This window comes from Perissodus microlepis, chromosome 19 (assembly GCF_051167445.1).
Source record: "Perissodus microlepis isolate ML-2025 ecotype Zambia chromosome 19, ASM5116744v1, whole genome shotgun sequence".
Taxonomy (NCBI): Eukaryota; Metazoa; Chordata; class Actinopteri; order Cichliformes; family Cichlidae; genus Perissodus; species Perissodus microlepis.
The window spans coordinates 29,376,628-29,402,733 of NC_140479.1; the positions used below are offsets into that span (position 1 = coordinate 29,376,628).

Sequence of the window (26,106 nt, forward strand, 5' to 3'; positions counted from 1 at the left end):
GGGACGTCACATAAGGGCCAATAAAACAAGCCAAGTGCCGCAGAAAATATATACAGCAGGGCTGCTATACAGGAAGTTGATGTTAAAAGAGAAAAGCGCAGACTTTTTACTGGAGTTCCTTAAATGCACTTCTACAATTTTGCTGCCTTTTTTTTCAAAAGCACACATTTGATTGGGAAACAAGACTTTTCATAGGCTCTGAGTAAAGTAAGGCAGCTCTGCATGCTGTGCCCTGCCTGACTTAAGCTACAGCAGCAGCTCTGCGCCACCTACACACTCACCTCCGAGCCAAGAAAGAGCTCACTTCCAATTCCTCTCCTGTGCTGCGTGTCGAGTCAGCGTGGACCCGTTTCTCTCCTGCTAGTGAATAGTTAGAGCACAGCACTCAGGCCAAGGGAGCTGTTACCTCGCCTGACAGAGGGAGTTTCATCATTATTCGATCCATAAGAGAGGATTTTGTCACAACAGCGACAGCAAACGCTGCTCCAGTGAATATCGTTAGCACTGCTTTGGTCTGAGTTTCACTGTGCACTTCCACAGAGCATGTTGTCTGTTATGGGCACAGATTTAAAGGCTGTCATCCAAATTCATTCACACTCCAGGTGTCTTAAGCATGGTTGGAAAAATATACTCTGTAACACATTTTAAATGCGCTTACTTTAGAGTCTTCAAATTAGCTCTCTAACTGGACAGGAGAGACTGGGTAGCCACATTTTTCTTTTTAATTACATGGGCAGGAATATAGTAGTTAATTATTGGAGGGTTTTTGTTTTGTGCTTTTGCTGCAGTGTTCTTCATATGTACGTAGCCTTGATTGCCCAGATCATTTTGTTTGTTTCCCAATAGATTAAAATTGCTGCAAACAAAAGCCTGAACTAATCAATCCTGTATGTAACATTACACATATGGGACCTGACACGCTTGCCATCTCTATTTATTTTTCTATTTAAATTTAGCCCTGATATGGGCACAAAAAATAATAACTTCAAAATAACCTCATTTTCTTTAGGTAAACATCAGGTCAAAGTTCAAAGGGATTCAGTTTACAGCGCTGTAACGCAGGAACAGGAACAATCTTCCACTTTGGATACTACAACGACCAAATGTTTGATGCCTTTGCTTGTGGAAGCGCAGGAATGATTAATCAGTTATTGAAACCGCCTTGATTAATATTTAGCGTTTGATTAGGTAAACCAATTAATCAGCTAATCATATCAGTAGCAACAAATTACCCGTGTAACAAGAAAAGAGAGGGGAACTTTCCTCCACGGGGACCGTGCAACATGAGTGTACTTTCTATTTAAACCACTATACAGGGAGTGCAGAATTATTAGGCAAGTTGTATTTTTGAGGAATAATTTTATTATTGAACAACAACCATGTTCTCAATGAACCCAAAAAACTCATTAATATCAAAGCTGAATGTTTTTGGAAGTAGTTTTTAGTTTGTTTTTAGTTTTAGCTATTTTAGGGGGATATCTGTGTGTGCAGGTGACTATTACTGTGCAGAATTATTAGGCAACTGAACAAAAAACAAATATATACCCATTTCAATGATTTATTTTTACCAGTGAAACCAATATAACATCTCCACATTCACAAATATACATTTCTGACATTCAAAAACAAAACAAAAACAAATCAGCGACCAATATAGCCACCTTTCTTTGCAAGGACACTCAAAAGCCTGCCATCCATGGATTCTGTCAGTGTTTTGATCTGTTCACCATCAACATTGCGTGCAGCAGCAACCACAGCCTCCCAGACACTGTTCAGAGAGGTGTACTGTTTTCCCTCCTTGTAAATCTCACATTTGATGATGGACCACAGGTTCTCAATGGGGTTCAGATCAGGTGAACAAGGAGGCCATGTCATTAGTTTTTCTTCTTTTATACCCTTTCTTGCCAGCCACGCTGTGGAGTACTTGGACGCGTGTGATGGAGCATTGTCCTGCATGAAAATCATGTTTTTCTTGAAGGATGCAGACTTCTTCCTGTACCACTGCTTGAAGAAGGTGTCTTCCAGAAACTGGCAGTAGGACTGGGAGTTGAGCTTGACTCCATCCTCAACCCCAAAAGGCCCCACAAGCTCATCTTTGATGATACCAGCCCAAACCAGTACTCCACCTCCACCTTGCTGGCGTCTGAGTCGGACTGGAGCTCTCTGCCCTTTACCAATCCAGCCACGGGCCCATCCATCTGGCCCATCAAGACTCACTCTCATTTCATCAGTCCATAAAACCTTAGAAAAACCAGTCTTGAGATATTTCTTGGCCCAGTCTTGACGTTTCAGCTTGTGTGTCTTGTTCAGTGGTGGTCGTCTTTCAGCCTTTCTTACCTTGGCCATGTCTCTGAGTATTGCACACCTTGTGCTTTTGGGCACTCCAGTGATGTTGCAGCTCTGAAATATGGCCAAACTGGTGACAAGTGGCATCTTGGCAGCTGCACGCTTGACTTTTCTCAGTTCATGGGCAGTTATTTGGCGCCTTGGTTTTTCCACACGCTTCTTGCGACCCTGTTGACTATTTTGAATGAAACGCTTGATTGTTCGATGATCACGCTTCAGAAGCTTTGCAATTTTGAGACTGCTGCATCCCTCTGCAAGATATCTCACTATTTTTGACTTTTCTGAGCCTGTCAAGTCCTTCCTTTGACCCATTTTGCCAAAGGAAAGGACGTTGCCTAATAATTATGCACACCTGATATAGGGTGTTGATGTCATTAGACCACACCCCTTCTCATTACAGAGATGCACATCACCTAATATGCTTAATTGGTAGTAGGCTTTTGAGCCTATACAGCTTGGAGTAAGACAACATGCATGAAGAGGATGGTGTGGACAAAATACTCATTTGCCTAATAATTCTGCACTCCCTGTATTTATTTTAGTTGAAGCATTTAATGTCTCGTGCTGTACCTTAACTGTTCACAAAATGGTCTTTTTTGCCCTCGCAACAAGCAATTTGTGGATGAAGCCCCGGTGCAGATGGAAGCCCTCAGCGTGTTTTTTATGAGTGAACATGGAGAAGCTTCTGTGTGTGTTCCAGACCTGGCAGTCTACAACAGGCACTTCAAATTGCTTCTGACACAAAGAGAGCCTAGCTAGTCATTTGTGTCTGACTTGATCTGTCTCTGTGGGGCTCGTGCATTATTCGTGTCTGTGGGTTTCTGTGTCTGCGCTCCTTGTGAGTGTGCACATACAGACTAGCAGGACAAAGTATTGGCTGGGTCCAGGCTTGTATCAGGTCAGCTTGCCCCTCTCACAGTGTCCCTCCTCATTAAAAAGATGCCTCAGGCTCCAAACTCGTGACCACAGACCTAAACTGAGAAAGCTCTCCTTGACGTGACAAGGACCGCATTAATACTGCGACTCCACTCACTGGACTACATTTGCAGGACAATACTGACATCACTAGCACTAGTTGAAAAAAAGGGGGAAAAAAGCAGAGTTAAAATTGTCCAAAATTCTATTTCAAAGTCACTCTTCCAGAGAGACATCAAATCCAGCCAAAGCTCAAAGCTATTCCATTGGATGCTGCCATGAGATTCAAAATGATGATCTGCTCATGCAGAATGATATTGCCCTGAAAGTGTAACAGAGCATAAGGTAGCTGGAGTGAGACAGAAGCACAATCTGTCAATACACATTATCATTTCATGCTGATCTCATATGGAACACAACGCTCTCCTACCTTAGATAAGGGGACGCCAGAGTCATCGGTGCGTCTTTTAATCTGCTGCCTTCCATAATGAAATATCAGCTCACCACCTTCCTCATCACGGGTCATGTCCCAAGGAGTGTGTGCGACCACAGAGCCTTTGCCAAGTGCTTACATCAAAAGCCCTTCCTATTTTTATCTTTTGGAATGACATTGTTAATTAGCGGGCATCCACAATCAGTAATTAATGCAGAGTAGATTCTTGGCCCATAAGAGAACGGAAACGATAACTCAGTAATGACGCCACCATCAAAATGGCTCAAAACCATTTTTCACTGTGCAATAGATCCATTTGCCAGTTTCAAGGTTAGTTTTTCCACTCGTCCAAAACTCTTTTTTTTCTCTGATTTTAATTGTCTGCTGACCTTTACCCTGCAGGTTAAAATATACGTTTGGAGAGCTCTTTGTAGAAGTTATAATTGGGGGTCGGTGATGCAGTCACAGCCCGTCCCTGCAATCAGTGTGTCCTCGCTGCGTTACCTTATCTGACCCAGGCACATGTACAGGCAGGGGCAGGCACTCACTTTATACAAAAATCAGACAGAAAAGCTAAACACGACCAGCTACGTGAACGAACACACACACACACGGCATACTCCGTCAGTTGCACTGAATTTAAAAGTGAAACACAGCACTCACAAGCCGACATCTATATGTACTCAGTCATTTTCGAGCCTGCAGCAGGGAGTATTAAATCCATTTCACACCAGGCACGAAGATCTGCAACTTTCAAATATAATTATTTTGTAGCGTGTAATGGAAGATTGCACACTAATGCAGAAGGTTGGTGAGGCACAAAAAGTGACTGAATACAAAAAAATAAAATCCCTCAGATCCTGAAACTAAAAGCCAGGACTCGCAGATTACATGCAACTTTGGCTGGTAACATGCTACTAGTTAGTAATTATGGAGGGTCACAAGTGCCAAAATGAATTAAATAAATACATCATTAAATAATTAATCAAATGTGCCATCAATTAATAAAAGTAATCAATTAATTGAATATATGGATAATAAATTAAAAATCAGTTCATTTTATTTAAGCAATGTAATCAATTATTTATTCATTAATTTCCGATGTTCAATGATTAATGACATATTTAAGGAGTTGTTTAATAACTTATTAGTTATTTAATAATGTATTTACTTCATTCATTTTGGCACTTATGGCTCTCCGTAAGTACTGACTAATGGCTATTTTCAATAGCGAGTAACTGAACTGATCTGCTACTGTGTACTGTATCTTAAATTATTGGTGAACATGAATTAAAAGGATATGAACCCTAACCTACTAACTAGCCCGTCACACATAGTCAGACCTATCACACGAAAAATGGCCAGGCTCGTCTTTGTGGTATGGGTGGGAACAGCAGTAAATAGTAACATGCACACAGCAGAAGTGAAGAACCACTGGGACGTTTATACCAACACTCTCAACTCAAACTGGCTCAAACGATGGTGAATACAATGCCAGTTCTGAGTACTACGCTAGTGAGTGCAGTGTGTAGTCACTGGGACTAATGTTAAGCCTGCTGCTGGAATGTTAATACCTTTAAATCACAGTCTGCCTGCCTGATTATCTGACTATCCCTTTTTTTCCATCTTATATGTACTACTTAAAAAACACAATGCATGGCATTACAGAAGCTTTGCAGACTTTCAGAAAGAAACTTTGTCTGAAACTGGCTGGGTTTGTGTTAGTTTTGTTCAGTGTATCGCATGTTCCTTTAATTGAGGAATAGGGTTGTCACAGCTTGAAAGTACTGTGAAAAATTCCATTTTCAATACCACATGAGCAACAAATGACAAAAATTAAGTCCTCAATCTGGGACTTTTTAGACTCAAATATGTGTGTTATGCTGTTAAATTAACACTGTCCCTTACAATAGACATTACAGACGAGCAGAGCTGATAGCATTTGGCCACCTTGCTACTGAGGAATTTTGCACATGCTGAAGTGAATGCTTAAGCTACGCATAGGAAGCACTGAGTGGCTACATTTTTCAAGAGCCTTGTTTGTGTGAGCACCAGGTTCAGCACCATGGACAGCGCACCAGGGCATATCATCCTATCAACAAGGACGTGTCGGACTGAGAGGAATTGAATTTTTGTGATTAAAAGATGGTGGCACTGTACAATTGCTGTCTGTTTTGTTTTGTTTTGGGGGGGTTGGGGGGGGGGGGGGTGCTTCTATTGCTTCTAAGTGCCTCACACAACACAAACCAACAGAGATACACAAAATAAGCTGCCTATTGCCCACATGAGCGACGTGGCAGGGTACTGATAAGCAACACATTAGATGAAAAGACCCAGCTTTAAAGGATTGCCAAGTGCAGCTCAGGGTTTATTGGGTCAGAATATTTACTATGCTACATCATTAAGTGTGGGAGTAGCATTTCCAGCATGGCCTCAAACGGTGCTTCTGACATTTGAAAATAGTGCTTTTATACCAATGACACACGCGTTACCTCGTAACTACTCACTCATTGTTATCAAAGGTGCTTTCTCAGGGGGCAATAGAACACGAGAAATTGCCGTGACAATCAGACTACCGCTTTGTTATTGCGTTCACGTTGGCTGATTGCTCCTTGAGAATGTTGAGTCTCTTGTTTTGTTTTGCTCTCATCATCACCAGTAATGAGTGTCCCATCATCATTATTTTTGTTTGACACAGGTAGTGTTGTATTGGTTCCTAAAAGTGGTTAGCTTGTTGTTTTTCCACACAGATGAAAGAGATTTTTTTTTATGAGGTCTTATGTTTGTTGATTAACAACACCCTTCCCTCCTAAAATAATCCACCCTTTAGCAAATTTGTCACAATATATATTTAAAAACACTGACAGGGGGAACGGAAATTGCCATTAAAATTGTTCTGACATGTTAAGGCTTCAGCTCCACAAGACCTCTTAAAGTGTCCCAGCAACAAGGTTCAGCAGATCTTTCAAGTCTTGGAAGTTGTGAGGTGGGCCACCAGGGAATGGGCTTGTTTTCCTCGCACATCCCACAGACGTAAACACTATGTGATGTTTTTCAAACTACTCTTGAGCAGTTTATGTGGCAGGGTGCATTATCCTGCTATCTTGCCCACTGCTGTCATCAAGAATGACGTCTGTGGTCTGCAGGAGGAGGAGGCACGTGTCAAAGGATCATCAGCATGAATGCCAGGGCTTAAGGCTTTGCAGCAGAACATTGCCGAGAGCTTTACACTGCCGTGCCGCCATCTCACCTGATGATGGATGTAAAAGAAAATATGATTCATTGCATCTTCTTTCATGGTCTTTCATGGTCCAGTTCTGACACTCAGAAGCCCATTATAAGGCACTTTTGACGCCAGACAGGGGTCAGCATGGCAGCTATGCACACACATATAGGAAGCTATATGCTGTGACATCTTTTTTTTCCATTAAGCTGTTTCCCAGTCTGGGAACCCTTTAAGTGTGTTTTTGTGTGTGTTCTCATTTGAGGAAATATTTCTTTATGCTTTACATGTGACACACACGTATGGTAACGTTTTTACTGCGGTACCAAGTTTGAACAATGAAGGATTTTAAGGTCAGATTCTAATGAAGCATCGTGGCAGAGTGGCACTCCCAACAAAGACAGGAAATATGGTGTCTGGGATCAGGTGGAGATGTGAAGGAGAGTCTGGAAGGCAGAGTCAAAGAATATCATTGAGTCCTAAAGAAAAGGGGACTGATTCACAGAAGATTATTGGATCTGGGAGACGACAACAGAACCGAAGCAGGAGTGATGAAACGAATAGAATTGCACGAAGAGCTGAAATATAAAGCAGTGCAGGCAGACCTTTACTAGACTTGTGCAAAAGCCATAGATTGTTTTTAATCCAATTTTCTTTAAACTAGTCAGTAAGTGTTAATGCCCTGCATAGACGCACCTATGTTCATGATGTATTTCCCAATTTCTCTTTTTCTCCTTTAATTTGTTCATTTGGATCTGTTAATTTGCAAACCAGGATGTGACATAACATGGTCAGAGCAGCCAAGGCATAAATGAACTATGTAAGAAGCAAAAGCTAATTGCAGATGAAATTCCTCATGTGGATAAAATGAATTTTCAAGCCTTGTAAAAATCTGGTTCAGATAATCAGTGCACTGGCACCGATGCTTCAACGCAAGAGCAAGACACACTAGCCTTGGGCTGCCTAGGTAACCTTGTTAATTAACCTGATGGCCCCACAAGATGATAAATGATGAGCCTTTGGTAAAAAAAAAAAAATGTTTTAAAAAAATTAATAAGTAGTTCCCTGCTTCTCTCTCTCTCTCAAGTTACTCTGAACAAAGCATCGGAGAAGCTTTGTTTCTGTTGTTCTGCCCACTTGGGATTAACTCAAACAATAAAATTATTTCCACCTGCACAAAAAGACAAAAAAACAATTTTTACACAAATGTTTGTGTAAGAGCGTGCTCGCACAAAAATGCTGTAAACAGAAAAACGCAAGGAGGATGCTGACAGGAAAGAGGCGCATTTGTAATCCTCAGCAACAAAACTGTGGATGCAGACAGGTAGCAACATGTGCGCACACACACACAACTATGTTTTCTGGCTCGACCCTAGTTAATGCAGACGTAGGGTGTCCCGGGGAGATGAAGCGAAGAGGTGAGGTATCAGCGGAGAGCATGTTCAGGGCATGTGAGGAACACCGAGGCGTATTTGTGTATTTTGGCTGTGACGTTTCATTTTTCTGTGCATGAAAAAAAAACAGAAGAAGAAGCAAAAAAATGAAACGATAATAAGAATGTTCGGTTGTGTGCAACACACAAGAGACTGGGTACGAGTGTGCTGTGTTTGATGTTTATTTGCAATCTGCACATAGTGTGTGTGTGTGCAAGCGGAGAAACAGCAGCTCTGTTCATTTCGGTGTCTGTGTGTATTCACAGCTTCATGTGTTCTTATAACAAAAAGAAGAAGAGATAGGCGATGATGCAGGAAGGAGGAGGGGAGTGCAGCTATTTTGGCATGTGTATTTAGAAAGTGAGAGAACATAGGGTTTTTTCTTTTCTTTAATGCTTCCTCCTGTGCTCCAATCAGACTTTATAGCACCTTGTCTCTGGAGGACGGTGAGGATATAGCAGTTCATGAGAATAAAAATATCATTAGAGAAATATGAAAACCTTTATGTAAGAAAGCAACATTATATCGCCTTAAAATGTGCCAAATGCCAGTGGGAACAATAGTTATAATAGAGAAGCATTGAAAGGTGGATGCAAGGAAGAAAAATAACGGCAACAGGGTAGACTGTAATACCTCTGCCTATGGATTCCCATCCATACTGATCATGAACCACACCAAATGTGCAAAGCATCTTTTTGTTTTTCACAGACAGAGGTTGGAGACAGGGTGTCATAATAAAATTTCTTTTGGAAACTCTTGACTTTGCCTGTGCTGTGCTCAGAAAGTGTTTGGGGCTTGTTATAAATGGGAACCCAAGAACAACAGCAGCTCTGACGGAGACCGATGCTTCCTGAGCTTTGCTTTAGCACTCAGGGCAGATAAGGAATTGTAAAACCTTGGTGCGGCAGGTGTTCGGGAAGACTGTTGAGGTTGTCTTTCAGGCGCCTTCTGAGATTTTCTAGACAGCCATTCTATCACTTTATAAAAGGGATGAAATCCAGGCTTTTAGCCACATGTGGCAAGAACTGATCATCAGAACAGTGGATGTCGTTGAACAAGAAAAGTCCCTGCTTGGGAAAAAAACAAAGCCATTAGAAATGGAAAAAATATGGGAATAATTATTTCATAACAGTTACTATGCTCATCAGTGGCAGCAAACTAACAGTAGACAGGCTTACAAAAATCCCAGGGACAACTTCCTTGAATTGTCCAGAAGGTGCCAAAAGAATGACTGGTACTTCTGCACCAAGTAGTCTACTAATATGCCTTTCTCTCAAATGTTTTATTCATAACAATAAATGATGTGGTCAAAAGTTCTCACAATCTGTTGCTCATAACCCCCCAAGATCATCTTCACATGTACCTCTTGTCAGCAACCTCGTAGGGTGTTTAGAGTTCACTTGAAATTTGGACTGTGAGAGCGAAACATTAAAAGCAAAAATTGCTCCGAGTAATTATACTTATAAGTATTTTATCTGTATTTTTTATTTTATTTGTAGAAATAAGGTTCTGTCCCAACATTCCATATGTTACAGCAATCCACAGTAAAGTCTACAAGTGTTAAAGCCAAAAAGCAGTAAGGATTGTAAGGTCAGAAGACAGCACCCAGACAAAAGATGAAACAAATAGCCTTATTTCCCCAGATTGCTCTCTAACTGAGAAAATTGGCAACAATTACATCTGGACTGACACTTCATGGATTTCCTGGCACTACAAAAAATATCCACTTCAAGAAAACACTGTCTGTTCAATCTGTCCTCTCTCGGCATTTTACTCACGAGCTGACATCATTTTAAGAGTATTTTTCTACCAGCATCGTGGTCTGCAACAGAACATCTGTTGGACTTAACATAAGTTCCTTCTTTGTACCAGGCTTTCTCAATCAACATGAACAAGAAGAAGCTGAACAAGCATGTTCGGCTTCTTCTTCCCGAGCAGCACATTAACTTAACAAACAAACAAAAAACATAGGATGTCTTGTTGACAGCTATTGTGTGCACAGGATCATTGGCACTTTCCACAACACACTCCTGCTTATGACTTTGGCTTGAAATATTTGGTGGACTGAGGTGATGAGGTGAGGTTATCCACGTTATTTGATGGATAGAGCATTGGACGTATAATATTGTTGGTTGATCAACAGCTAGAAATTCATTCTATAGTTTTTCATAGGATAAATATTCATGCTAGGATGGACTAATCTTCCCTTTGTTATCAGCTAGTTATGAATGCAACTTCTATTTCAGTTGAAAGAAATAAGTCTGATCATTCTAATTTTCCCTTTCCCGCTTAGGATCAAACTCTGGTTCATCGAGTGCCACATAGTCTTACCTTTGCAGTTGAAGCTATTACTTGCAGCATTGCAAATGATGTGGGGGAATTTCCATTATTTATTAGGCAGTATTCTGATTGGCTGAAGGATAACTTGGAGCGACACCACTTGCCAGTTAGAGCAGGCTGTCATGAATGATGCAAATCGTATTCAAATAGCTACCAAAACAGGCTGCTGGAGGACTGAGAAGAATCAGCAGGGCTCTAGACTAACTTTTTGCCATGGGCGTACCGGTACGCCTAACTTTAAAAAGTTAGGCGTACCGGCACAAAAGTTAGGCGCACACAAATTTTATAATAATTTATATAATATAATGTGTTTTTCTGGATACACTGTGCTTTTTCAGCATTCAAAGATTGATGACACCGTGTCAGAGCACTGGCTATGAATTTCAGAAGGATCAGGCCTTAACTTAACAGAAAAGTTAGCAATAGTTCTTTTCCTATTACAGCTACATCCACTTCTGTCGTGCCTAGGCTGCTCACTAGGGCTGGGTATCATCACTGATTTCTATAATCCGTTCGATTCCGGTTTTCAAAGTCCCGATTCGATTCAACTTAGCCTCAGACAGTCATTATAATTCTGATCATTTATCAGTACTGACTTCATCAGAATTGTGAACATCGCAGCAGATGCCTTTGTGTGAAAGTAACTGAGAATAAAACACAGAAAAACATGAAGGAGATTTTCCTGGTCTGGCTTTTTATAGCAGATAACCTTAAAAATATTCTACAATGTTCTGCATATAAAGTTTAAATTTCTTCAGTATTGAACAACAGAAAAATAGGCTTTCTTGTCCGAGGTCATTTAAGTGAAAAAAAGACAAGAAAAAGACAGCAGCCAACGGCGCTGTAAACAACGGTAGACTGGTGGGTAATAAGCGAATGAATAATACAGAAAACAGAGATCGGAGACGGGAAACTGTTCTTGAAGTACAGAGAGAGAGAAAGAGAGCTAGCTGTGCGTGGAGTGTGATTTTAATAGTGTGGAAGCATAACAGCAAAACTCATGACGACATTGATCAAATGTGAAGCGCAGTTTGCTGCTTCTTTTGCTGCTGGCTCGGTGAATTTTGGTTGGAGAGAGACAAAACCTGCAGCTCAGAATCAGCGCAAAAAGACGTAAACACTGCACGGACCGGACGCATCAGAATCGCTAAGCTCCGACAGCGTGTCCGTCTACGGGCCGTCGGGTGAGAAAGCCGAGAAAGACAAAGTTGATTCTGATGCGTCGGGTCCGTTCTGTGTTTCCGTCTTTGTGTGGAATCCGTGTACCTGCTCTCATTTGCTGTTTGGTTGTTGTTGAAATGGTTTTGTGAGCTTTGATCTGAGAATCTGGCGTTTCTGGCAAAACACAGTTATATTTAAAAGTCGATTCAGGATTTAATGAATTGATATCGCTTTATTCAAGCTACTCACCTCCCACTTCCACCTGCACTTTCAACTGGACCACGGCCAATCAGAGAGGTCCCGCCCCTTACTATCTCTGATTGGTTTAGTCCACGATAGGGGCATAATGTGTGTCTGTTGTTGACCACAGGGAAGGTTGCAGATTTTTTTTTTTTTTTTTTTTTTTGCTACCTGAACAGTTGGTCGCACAGGTGCAACCAAATATTTTTTTTTAGTCGCACCACTGAAAAATTTGGTCGTATTTTCGACCAAATTGGTCGCACTCTAGAGCGACGATCAGGGATATGGGGAATATCAAAGTTTTGGTGAATAGATTTGGGATATATAAGAGACTGTATTTAACATACCTTTTAGTCTGTAAAGTTGAGAAAACTCAATATAAAGGTAGCTTTTTGAGTTTTCTCAAGTTTTGACTGTTGTTGATTTTAGCTAGATTTAGTTCTGGCAACTCCAGTTTTGTTGTTCTCCCAATTACAATAATCTTGTTAGGTTAAAAGTTTTTGGTTTGGGGCTGATTATTACACCAGACACCCTTCCTGCAACCCTCCCATTTATCCAGGCTTAGGACAGGACCAACAAGGACTAACAAGGACGAGGCATTATTTTCTTCTCTGTCTGACTGTACTTGTAGATTTCTGTGTAGACTTAACAAGAGGCACAATTCTGATATAAAATCCCCAAAGAATCGTAAACAATAAGAGCTTAAATGTGTTGTTTTTGCTGTTTAACTAAGTGGTCTCCCTGGTGTTGTAAGTTGGTTATCATAGCTGGAAAGGATTCAGCATAAGATAGTCTTTGAACTTGGCATCACTTCTCTAGTGGCTGAACAGCCAATTTGGACCAAACACTCAGTAGTCCAAGGATTCACTTTTTCAGATCCATCGAAAAAAAAAAAATACTGACCAACACTGGACATCTAAAAACTTTGTGTGGGAAAAGGGAATGGAGATTCTTTGCTCTCCCACAAAGACCTCACACTGTCTACAGCTGAATTTGCTGCTCAGTCCTCAGTTCTCCAAAACTCACCTTTGCTCTATTACCTTTTTTTAAAAGTCACCCCCAATTTTTTGTACTGGCCTTTCAAAAAGAAGACTTCTAAAAACAAAATAACTTACCATTGCTTTCATTTCTTCTGTTTGGCCACCTACAGAAAAAGTAGTTGACAAACACTGTCTGGCTTTTCTGGGGATTTTCACAGAATCACATAGTCCTCATCATCAACAGACTGAGTTTGCTCAGCTGGCTTGGACCTGGACACTTCAGACTTTCCATGTAAGAGCAAATACATTTACCCTGAAATGTGGTTGAGGGAAAACAGGTAAAATGCTCAAGTCTACCACTGGGCTTCAACAGTTTGCTTGATTCCTACCTTAAAGTGCCAAACGCTGTCAATTCTATTACATATTATTCTTCTCTGTGTGAATGTGTGTGAATGGGTGGATGAATGGGTGGATGACTGGATGTGTAAAGCGCTTTGGGGTCCTTAGGGACTAATAAAGCGCTATACAAATACAGACCATTTACCATTTACCATTTCTCTCATGCTGTATCTGTAATTCATATTTAAATAAAAACCCACATTCATTATTATAATATTAGTATCAGTACTTTTTGAAGTACTGAGCCTTTTTTCCATATCTTTTCAAACTCTGATCTTGTAATCTAACTTTAGCATAATAATAATTAAATTCTTTCACATCATTCCTATCACTGAAGCTCAGTCTAAAATCAATTTAATATTATCTTGCAAAACATAAATGTCTTGGCAAAAAGCATGATCTTTATATTAAAGGGGTAAAGTTACTTTCTCACTGGAAAAAATGGATTTTTTTTTTTGCTACTTTTTTCCGTATACTTTCTGGGTAAATGATACAGATTTGAATTCAAAGAAGACAGAAAAATAGAGAAAAAAGAGCAAAAATGCCCAACTTTCATTTGCATGTTTTTTTCTGAAACAGCTGTGGAATAATATTGACATTCTTTGGGATGGATTAGTCACTGAGGAATCTGGGAAGAGCATTAGTATTCTGCAACATAGCCAGAGTACTTTGGATCGTCTCTAAATTTCATCATGCATTGCAAGTTGTTGTGCAGGGAGAACTTAATACAAACTAAAATTATGCTAACATGCTTATATTCTTTTGGGGGGTTTTTTACTGCTATGCGGACATTAATGCAAGCATGTTGGATCTTTGACACTGACGTGTCCATGCATTTATGGGAAGAATATTGCATTTTTGGCAGAACTGGTGGGGAGGAGAGAGGGCATTATTAGTAGCTGTGAAAAAAAGAGCAACAACAGAGCAGAAAAGCCCCAGCAGACACTGTGAGTCATCTCGGTTAAAAAGTGTTCAGGGAGGCACGGTTAGCTAATAGGGAGCTACAATACAATAACAAAAGCATTGTCCCTTGGTAGTGCTGTCAAAGATTTACCAAACAATTCAAGAGGCTGTTATCCTTAATAAGATTCATGATATTGTCTTATAGCAAGTTACTCAGCTGTAGCGCGACTGATGAAGCAAAAGATATTTTTTTCTAGTCAAATCAGACGAAGAAGAAAAAAACTACAAGCAGCATGGAGACTGCATCAGCTCAAATAGAGAAAACAAACTTCAGTCATCAGTTACAGGTCCAGATCTTTGTTACGTCAGTGTTTGAAACTTGTAGCTGGAACATTTAGCAAAGAGTGGAATGCTTGCTTTATACTGAGTTAAAGACTGGGCAGTTGTTTTTGGTGGGGTTTTTTATATGGTGATATTGGGAATAGTCTTTCTAAACAGTATGTAAAGAAAGCTTTTTTTGCTACCTCTTGGGCAAGTTCAATAAGATAAATTAAGTTTCATACACAATGTCTATTTACTTTCATGGCCCACAAGTGTGGCACCAATAAGTCTTATTGCTTTATATCACTATTTTGGAACAGCAGCAGCACTGACAGCAGCTGACTTGTTTTTCCATCATTGATGTTTTTCCAGCAAGCTGTATATGGCAGCTAAAGCTTCACTAATGTTTTTGATGGCTACAGTATCTTCATTCAGACACTTGTGTTAGTAGACTGCTCACATACTAGTGCTTGAGCTTCCATAGGGTAGAGCTGTGTGAAGTTAAACACAATGCAGTTATTGTAAAAAATGAAAATGGCTGTTAGCTAGCTAGCACTGGCATTTCTATTAACATAAGTGCTTTTTAAAGGCTGGAAGTTAGTCGATGGTCCATCTCATTCTGCTATAGCAGAGGATGAGGGGAGAGGCTTTTATACAGAACTTTTTGCCAGTTATGATACTGGATTATTCATAGTACAACGAGTACACACAACACACTGCAGATAAAATAATTATTGAACACGTTAGCAATTTAAAATATATTTGTAAAGGTGTTATTGGCATACAGTTCTTACCAGATGACAGTAAAAACCCATCCAATCCACACATGCAAAGAAATCAAACCATAATGTCCATAAATTAAGTAATGTGCAATGACAAGGGGAGAAAAGTATTGAACACATGAAGAACAGGAGGTGCAAAAAGGCATGGAAAGTCATGACACCAGCCAGAATCTGTCAGTAATTAGAAAGCAATCCTGCCAATGAGTGCAAATTCATATCAGCTGGTTCAGTCCCGACTGACAGCCTATAAAAGGTGTCACACAAGAAACATCTCATGATGAGTAAAACTAGTGAGCTCGAGCAAAAATGTTGATTGTATATTGAGATTGATTACAGAAGAATTTCTGAACTACTGACGGTTCCATTGAGCACATATGGGACCATAATCCAGAAGTAGAAAGAACATTATTTCACCAAAAACCAGCCACGACCAGGTGCTCCCTACAAGATTTCAGACAGAAGAGATAAAAACATTATAAGAAGAGTTGTCCAAGAGCCAAGAACCTCTTGTGGAGAGCTACAAAAACACCTGAAATCAGCAGGTACAAGGCAAAACTCCATTTCTGAAGATAAAGCATGGTGAAGCACAACATTTAGACAAGCCTGTGACATATAATCTGAGCACCATGTTTGGAGGTCAAAAGGCACTGCATATCACCCCAAAAACACCAGACCACCAGTGAAGTTTGGAGGTGGGGCTGTTTTTAAGTATAAGGCACTGGCACTCTTTGTGTAATTGAAGGAGGAATAAACGGAAAAATGTTTTGAGACATTCTCAATAAAAAAAATCTGCTGTCATCTGCCAGGATGATGAAGCTGAAAAGAGGGTGGATGTTTCAGCAAGGCGATGATCCCAAACACACAACCAAGGAAACTCTTTCATTTGGTTTCAGAGAAAGAAAATAAAGCTGCTAGAATGGCCCAGCCAATCACCTGCCCTGAAAATTTATAGAAAGAACTAAAGCTCAGAGTTCACAGAAGGAGCCCACGAAACCTTCAGGATTTGAAGACTGCGTGTGGAAGGTGTCAAAATCACACTTGAGCGATGTATGTGACTAGATTCGCGACTGTAGTGTTGCACTTTGCAAAAGGATGAGCATATACAACATGATATCATCCATTATATTTGTAACTCTGTCTGTGGAAGCCGCAGCTTTATGTCCACTTTCATCCTGATTTTCTGCCTGATAGCTACCTGTGTGAGGACTCCTGTCAGCCAAAGGAGCTACACCCCGAACTTAGTGAGTTATACAGAAATCACATGTTATAAAGACTATTAGCTACTGAGATTGTGAACATGTCTTGTACCGCATAAACTAATTTTTCTCTCTGAACTTAGTCACTTTAACACCAGATTCTATGGGAACTAACCTTTTGGAGCCTCTAAGCTATTTAAGGAACTGCAGCTCAACTGCAGATCAAACACTGTATTTCTAGAAAAAATAAATAAATAAAAAAGAAGAAAATGAAAAACCTGAAGATGGAAAAACAAAATTAGAAGATGTAAAAAGCTCAGAGCACAGGGAAATTAAAAAGGATTCCTTCCCCTGTAACAGACAGCGAGTGGTCTCTACTCGGATTCTCTCATTAGGAAATCCTAACATGATTCTGGTTCAAGCGCACAGCATGTTTTGAATACTACATCATTTTATTATTGGCTTGGCTGTCCTCCACACCCTTTAATCATAATCATGGACGTCAGTTATTAAGCATTTCTCAGCTCCCTTCATGTGACATAAGAGAACGCGACGCTTTTGATGGAGCTCATAGATTTTTAAAGGATACTGGCTAGCGGCTGATGGCAGTGATTCATTCTTTGCACTGTGAATTGACACGTGACGTGCTTTCCACGGTTGTTTTCAAGTCGTGGTCCACTGTGCCGCCATTTAAAACACGATCATTTTCCCCCCCTTATTGCTAATGTGAGCACTTCCATGCTTTCCCTGTCAAAAAAAAAAAACATTGTTAATTCTTCGTGTCGGTTTTTGTTTCCGGCTCTAAGAATAAAGTCAAATTGGCCCGACATCACAGGAATGACAAGCGAATTCAGTGTTGTGTTTGTCTGCTTCTTCATTTTCTTTCCATAAAAAAAAACGTTTATTTACTAAAATGTTTCTCTGATTTCAGAATCTTCTCCTTGAACTGTACCAGGTGTGTTTTAGCGCAAGCCGGGTAGGGGGCCATGACAGGAAGAATGTGGGGAAAGCATGGCGTGAAAGAGGGAATCAGTGGAAAAGCAGGAAGAGAAACAAAAAAGCAGAGAGAGAGAGAGAGAGAGAGGGTGCCCAAATAGTTTATTTACCTCGGTGGGGTAAACAGGAAGGGATATAGGATGGAACGAATTTGAATGACAAGGCAACTGATTTCTCCTAATTGGTTTTGACTGTCTGTCTTTGAACTGCCGGTGCACCGCGGCTCTGTTTCCAGGCAAACCGTTATCTCTGGCAATCTGGAGTGCTGCTTAATTCCTCAGACAAATATCAAACCTCTCTCCACACTGGATTAGTTGCAGTTTAATAAGATTCGCACTGCCACTGCTCACAGGAGCTCTCCCCCACCCCCAACCGCCCCCACCATACTTGAAACCAATTGCAAGGAAAACTCTGCTTTAAGTTTCCTCTCTGCTCCACCTTCTAAACCAGAACACCCACACACAGCCACACAAACACACACGCACGCACCACCCACGAATCCAGCCCTCACCTGCAGTTCAAACGCACTCGCGTGAGAGAAGCAAAGCGAAGCAACTCCAAATGTGTTTAAATATTGTTTCTCCTCACCTCCAGTGAAGGAATATCGCCACGGGGATGAGGTAATGTTGCGCGTTTCCAATGCGAATCTGACTTTTTAGGGGTTTCTTAGAGCGAGTGAAACATCTTGACATAAGGCAGATTCCTCCACTTTCCTAGGTACCATCTTTTGATCCAAGAAAACTCTCGAGCAGAGCTGATTTGCATCAAAAACGATGACATTATCTCACCCTGCAGTTCTTTTTTTTCTCTCCCCACCGCCCCGTGTGTTACATAAGATAAATCAGATTTTAAGATTCTATAGTGAAATAACTGATTTGGTGAGGAGGGAGGTGGGTTCTTTTGTTGTTGTTGTTGTTGTTGTTGTTGTTGTTGTTGTTTGGCACAATAAGTTCTGCCTGTCAAGACCTCAGCAAAAATGAGCTCTTCACTTGAGTGGCAGATGCTTTCTCTCAGCAGCATCCACAAACATCCAAAACCCATAGCAACAAGCTTCTTGCCTCGCTGTCTACGTTTTTTATTGACAGGCCGCCGCTGGATTAGCTGATTCCTCGGCACAGTTGAGACGTATCCAGACGGGCACGTGGCAGTTAACCCATTTTCTCCACGAGTGTGGAAGGCTTCAGCCAAAGAAGTTGTAACCTTTTGTTTTATCTGAATCGACCCCCGAGATCCATCCAGGGAGAGTGACAGTCTGAGTCAAACAGGGATGAGCAATTCTGACAGTTTTGTGGGTTAGTCTAAAACTAACCCACAGTTAGTGAGATGGAATTAAAATTTATTAAGCTGTAACTGGCCTGTATGTCTCATTTAGGCCTTAAATTTTCACTTTGGTGTATGCAAACATGAAAAGTTGATATTTTATAGCTGCACCATTCCCTAAAATTCAAGTGTTCTCGGTGCATCGAGATGTTTTAGATGCTTTTCACCAAAATCCAGGCTGACATGTATGCAGTGTTTAAAACTTCAGGATATCCACAACAGTTAAAAATGAACTTTTGTGGAGAAACCCCGAAGCAGTGTGGCTAGAGCACAAATTCAGCAAGTCCCAGGTTCAGTTACTTCAATATGCGCCACTTTCTCTCCTTACATTTCCCTTTCTTCTCTGCAGCTATGAAATAAAGACACAAAATGTCACTAAAAGACAATATTTTAAGTCTTTTTTTTTTTATTTTTTTTGCAGAAAGTGTTGAGGTGGCATTGTTGGTCACTACATTACTGTGGTCCAATCTTTGGGAATCTGAATCTCGACATCTGTCATTCTCCTCTTCAGTCGCCATGGTGACATGAATAAAATAAAACTATTTGATTGATTGCTAAAGAATTTGGTGCTGTACTCTTAAGTTTCCTTGCACCATCGTCCAATTGAAAGTTTCAGCTCTCGCAGTACTTTTGCTTACGAGCCTGACAAACTTATGACATCCGTGTTAGCAGTTAGCATGATAATAATTAACTATTTGCATAAGACAGTGGAGATGTCTAACCTCATATCCTGTTGTTCCTCTGCAAATTTGCATTGTCAGCAGACAAACATTAGCATTTGCAGCTTAAGATAGTTTACATGGCAAAAATAAATTACTGATCCTTTCATTAATGAGCCCAATTAGAGGCAAAAACGGGCTATCACCACTGTACACTCTTATTTAGCTCTTTATTTTTTAGCATTTTTCACTCACTTCTAGCTTTTCTTTTCTTTTTTTACTCTAATAATAAGATGTTTCATTTAATGTTACATGCACTGTATATTTTTAATATTAAGCAGGAACTCTTAGACAGCTGGAAATAAATATTGTCCTTAGGGGAATAAAGCTTGCATGTTATTAGTGCCACATGAAATAAAAAGGCAGACGGTAAAAATGTTGTCCCCCCACAACTAATACAGCTCCTCTCTGGGCCAATCTGTAACAAATATGACACTTTGTTTTGACTGGAGCTGAAACGCTTCAGTGTAATTTAGAACACGTCAGAATGTATTGGTGAGATACAAGTTTCATCAAAACCTAGTCAGTGGCACCAGATGGATTTCATGTGACATGTGTATGCATTCATGAATAACATAGCGCACCCCTCAGGTTTATGAATGTAATTTTTTTTGTTGTTTTTTTCACTGGCAAGAGGAATCGTTGACCGTGTTTGATGGCTGCTGACGAGGGATGCGAAAATGTAATCCAATTATTAAATTCAGCTCAATTGCTTTGTCTTAGAGATGAACCAGCGAGTCATAAATACTTCGCATTTATTTACAGCAGTTTGTTTTGATTTGCTTAAAGGAGCAAACCCATCAGCTACGCACGTCAAAGTGAGCTCTCTCATCACGGGGGGAGCATATAAAACGTTATGAATCCCCACTGTAAGTCTGGAGAGCTTTAACTACTCTAGCGCACAAATTAGCCGTGAACATTTTTTGATTATCCCTCATGATATTGTGCCAACAAGTTTCACATTATGGGACACAGGCACAAGTGGACTTTTATCAGGAGCTTCACTCATACTAAAGACTGAAGGTCATCCTCTGTTGCGAGTGCGTACTAAATTAGCTTTTAATTTGAAAGTAATGCATTCACAAAGTAGCAAAACAGCTTTGTCGGGGAGTACAGAAAATGAGCCAATGAGATCAATAATTAAACAAACACGGGGATAGTAGCTACACCTGTATAAACAGGAGGGCAAAATATGTTGGTTGACCTTTTGTCTGTTAACTCTCTAACCTCAAAGTAAGTAAGTCAAAGTCTTTTGTCTGATGCGTTTCCACCTTTGATAACCTCCGATTAGCAAAGCAAAAACTGGTTAATACAACTGTCAGTACGTGAAAAAAATAACAAAGACAAAACAGATTACACGTCTCTCTCTCGAGAATCCATCACGACTCTAACCTGTCCTCTCCCTTGTCTCACAGGAATCCCACGTATGGCCCTGTCTGTGGGTGGGAGGGACTGTCTGCGTGCTGGTGACACCTGTTCCAGCGATGACACCTGTAGCCCGCGACTGCGCACCCTCAGGCAGTGTGTGGCAGGGGACGGCAGCGTGAAACTGGGGCCCGGGGCGCGAAACCAGTGTGAGAACGCCATGACGGCACTTCTGTCCACCCCTCTGCATGGCTGCCAATGTAAACGAGGCATGAAGAAGGAGAAGAACTGCCTGAGTATCTACTGGAGTCTGCATCAATCTGTGCTGCATGGTAAGATTTGCATTAGTCCCAAGGTCACCAGTAGGTGGACCAGGATCCAGATTAGGACTCAGAATCTGTTTCAAAAACTGTGAATTTAATCATTATTTTATTATTCATTATTAATATCCTTGTAACTATATATAGTTACAGTGAACTATTGATTATGTAGACCATGCTACTTAAAACGTATTGCTTTGAATCATACTAAATGTGGAACTTTATGATACTTTTGAAACCATTTTTTGAGGACAGTTTCTCTAACTGGATTTCCTTCAGTTGAGTAGCATTAAAAGAGGCGGGCAGAAGTCGGGGTATCATGTCACTGCGATTATCAAGTGTGTGCCACCCAGTACACATGAATTAGACTTCCACCTCCAGATGGCTTGACAGTAGATTCCAGGCTGAAATGAAAAGAGTCATTATTGTGTCGAAAACTGAGCATTGTGTGTGTGTGTATTGATAATAGCAAAAACGCAGCAATGAATTTTGTTCACTCAAATTTAGCTTTTCTTCGCTCAAAATAAATTTCTCCTCAAAATGCAACACTTGTACTTGCACATTTTTTTTACGTGCGCTCAGAATAGTGGCACAAAAATAACACCATAAAAATCCAGAGGCCCTGTAAAATGCGTATGCTTTTACATTCAGATCAAATGGAAAAAGCTCAACTCTAGAACAAAGCTGACAACAATGTAAATATAAACCAATCAGTGTCTGTAGAAAACATTTATGAGGTCAATTTCATGCAACACGTAGACAAAACAACACGCATGCTTTCAAGCAACCACGCCTCTGTGGTGCATTTTATGTAATGGAGTGTTGGTCAACCAAACATTACTAAAACATCAGTTTATCTACAGCAGTTGTTCCTCCCCAATAAATATTTATTCATTACATTTCAAGTTCAGAACTAATAATAAATATTTCTTTTTCTAACTGCATGTACTTTATATTTAAACATCGCTTCATCGCTATTTAAACATCAATAACATTTTATGTCATAGATAGATATATGAACTTCTGTTACGGTTACCCACTTAATTCACCAGGAACACCTTGCTAGTATGCGATTGGACCGACTTTTACCCTCAGAAGTGCCTTAAATCGATTCAACAAGGTGCTGGAAACATTCCTCACAGATTTGAAACCATATTGACATGATGGCATCACGCAGTTCCTGCAGGTCTTTCAGCTGCACATGATATGAACCTCCAGTTCCACCATGTCCCAAACATGCTCTACTGCAGTGTTTCCCAACCTTTTGGAGCCATGGCACTTATTTCACATTAGAAAAGTCACACAGCACACCACCAAGTGTCACAAAAAAGCATTTTTCCCTGCCACCAGGCATAGCGGAATTGGATCAGTTTGTCCCCAGCAGAGATGGGCAGTAACGCGTTACTTGTAACGCGTTACTTGTAACGCGTTACTGTAATCTGATTACTTTTTTCAAGTAACGAGTAAAGTAAGGGATTACTATTGCAAAAACGGTAATTAGATTACTGTTACTTTCCCGTAGGAACGCTGCGTTACCGCGTTACTAAAACCGTGATTTTTTTGCGAGAATGTCTCATGACAGTGACGTAAGCAAGTGCGACGTTCGTGACAACAGCTGTGTGCAGATCAACAATGGATCATATATCGAGGAGAGAGTATGAGCGTGCAGCGTTTAAAGCGTGGAAGTACTGACCTTACTTTGAGTTTGATTCCATAAAAAGTGACAAAAACATCAGTGTCTGTTGTGCGTGGGAAGAAAACTTCTTTTTACAGCGAAAAAAACCCCTAAACAAGCACCGAGTGCGCAACCACTGACCGCTGCAGCTCACCTGCACCAGGGTAAACCTCCGCCTACCCCACTCCTGCTTTACAGGTGAAAATAGAGCAAAAGGACCGCTGAGTCTTTGATTTTATTTATTTTCTGCTGTGTTTTACTTGCATCTATTTGAAAGACTGAGTGTAAACACACACAAAAAAATTATTTTATGTGCTGGAATGTGCAGAAAATAGGTTTAAATGTTAAACTAATTTCTTCCAGTCAGAGAATGGTGCATATAATTTAATTTTTGCTTGATGCATAAAGTTAAAAGGTTAAAACTAATAAAACAAGTTTTAAAAAGAGACTTTTCCATTTGATTACATTTTGTATGATGGATTGTGCAGAAAAAGTAGAATTGGGCTGAAAGATCTATCGCTTTATCACCTATTCAGGTTGTAAATCGTGTTTTTAAAAAGTAACTAAGTAATTAAGTAATTAATTACTTTTGAAAATAAGTAATCAGTAAAGTAACGGGATTACTTTTTGGGGGAAGTAATCAGTAATTAGTTACTGATTACTTTTTTCAAGTAACTTGACCAACACTGGTCCCCAGTGTACCTTCTTTGCTTTCTTCTGACCACTACTCATGCTAGGGCCTTCATCTGGGTTGGAATTTTCTTCAGGACCCAGGACAGATTGGCTACTTTTTCTTTTCAAATATTTAGGTATTGCTATTATGCAACTGGCAGTTGGCAACCCATTTAATTAGAGCAGGTAGTTGTACTGCCCTCTAGTGGAAGAGAATGTAATTGCTTTGCACATTACGCCAGTCACTTAGAGTGCTTATCAGGTGGAACCAGGTAATCTTCCACGGCACGCACAGTGGTTGGGAATCACTGCTCTACTGGACTGAGATCTGGTCACTCTTCATCAGATAATCAGATTAAGACAATTTGACCTTTGTGACATGGCACAGTCAGGGTCAGCAGGAATACTTAGGTGGCACGTGAACGATGCTAAAGATGTCTAAAGTGGGCCAATAAAACCATTACACCACCAACAGCAACCTGAACCACTGATTAGATTTTCAGCCAAAGGTTACCATGTCCTTTAGGCCAACATCTGATCCTACGGTTCCAGTGTCACAGCAGAAATCAAGACTCATCCGACCAGATGTGGTAAAACACGATTGTTGTTGTTTTCACTTTATGGTTTTAACTTGTGGAAGCAGCAGTAATCTGTGCTCAGTGACAGATGTTTCCAAAAATGTTCCTGAGTCCATGCAGCGATATCTAAGATATAGTAAAGCACTATACAAATACAGGCCATTTACCATTTACCATCTACTAAAGAATCTTCACACAAGGATCTGAAGATCACAGTTATTCAAAGATTTGCTCCTTTTTCTCCTTGTGTGAAGATTTCTAGCTGGTTTCTCTGGATCTTTGAGAGACTTTACATTCCACAGATGACAGAATCCAAAAATTATTTGGACTAGTTGCACTTATGAGTCACTTCACTGAGTTAAGAACCCATCCATCCATCCATCCATCCATCCACCTTCTTCCGCTTATCCGGGGCCAGGTCAAGCAGCCTAAGCAGAGAAGCCCAGACCTCCCTCTCCCCAGCCACCTCCTCTCACAAAACAGCCTCCACCAAGGCGTTCCCAGGCCAGTCGAGAGATATAATGTCTCCAGCATGTCCTGGGTCTGCCCCGGGGCCTCCTCCCGAACCATCCTAAGTGAATTTTGTACTACTCATCTGCACCTATAGTCCTGTCTCAACTTTGTCTCTTTCCTTCCTTGTGTCCTTTCCTTGTTTTCCCTGTTCCATTTACCCTATTTTATTCTTTTAGAGTTTTTTATTTGTCTGTTTACCTTTGATTTGAATTTTTAGCTTGTTGTTATCTTTCATGGGTCTTAAATCTCTTTTTTTTCTCTGTGCCTGACTGCTTTCATGATGTCCTGCTTTTGAATCGGCTGAAGAATGTTTCTAAACCATAATACATTTTTTTACAGTCCGTGTTGCAAGCATCACACTACAAGAAAATCCTTCTTTTGTAAACATGAGATTTTGTCATGTTGCCTTTTTACTATTTTCATTGAAATTTTCCATTTAAATATAATTCAGGGCAGCTGAGCTATGGCATTAAGCCTTACATTGTGTGATGGTCTAATAAAGTTGTTGAGCACTGTGTGGTTGATTTTCTAGCAACTTCTGTAACTAGCTCATTTCTAATAGCCTGTGGTAATTTACACAAATGTGAGGGGTTTGCATGTTTTGCAGCTTTGTGCACATCTATAGCTTTTATGAGTAACACTACATCCTTCAACAGTGTTACACGCTGGGATTTAGGATTTTGCAAAAATGAAATCTACATTTTAAAAAGAAGAAAAGCCATTTAGCTAACTACTCTCTTTCCTCTGTGTTGGCAGGACTCAGCCTGGTGGAGAGCTACCCATATGAACCAGAGGAGAGGGGCACTGACTACGTTCGTCTGGCCTCCATCGCTGCAGGTAATGAAATGAGCAGTTACTGCCTGGCCAGGGGGGGAAAAAGTCATTTAAGTAAGTTAAGTATCTATTTTTAAGAACAAAAAAAGGCTAAGTGGGTTATACTATACTACGTGTCAGAGTAATAACAGATCATGTTGTGATTCTCCGTTGTTTTGACAGAGCAGATATGCAGGTGGTTTTGTGAAGCATTTGATGAGTAACAGTCTCACTTTGCTTCTGTCTTGCCTCCGAGCCTGTGGGCAAGCTGCAGGGTTGGTATGTGCTGCTGTTAGCCCCCAAGGCACAGATTAATTACCTATTTACTTAATGCAGCTGGAAGCAGCAAAGCTGCGGAAAGCCAGAGTGTGAAGTAACGACAGAAACAGAAGAAAAGAAAAGAGGTTACATGGAGAAAGAGACAGAGGAGGCGAGAAAAAGAAAATGGCAGAGCTGTTGACTC

General features: G+C 40.4%; 1 protein-coding gene across 1 annotated transcript in view; it reads left to right on the forward strand.

Moving 5' to 3' along the window:
- The window catches only part of gfra4a (GDNF family receptor alpha 4a), a 151,863-nt gene that overhangs the window by 95,507 nt on the left and 30,250 nt on the right, over nt 1-26,106 (forward strand). The window contains exons 2-3 of the mRNA XM_084914373.1: nt 21,123-21,404; nt 25,587-25,667. Coding sequence (XP_084770499.1) covers nt 21,123-21,404; nt 25,587-25,667 — 363 coding nt within the window. The remainder of the gene's footprint in view (nt 1-21,122; nt 21,405-25,586; nt 25,668-26,106) is intronic.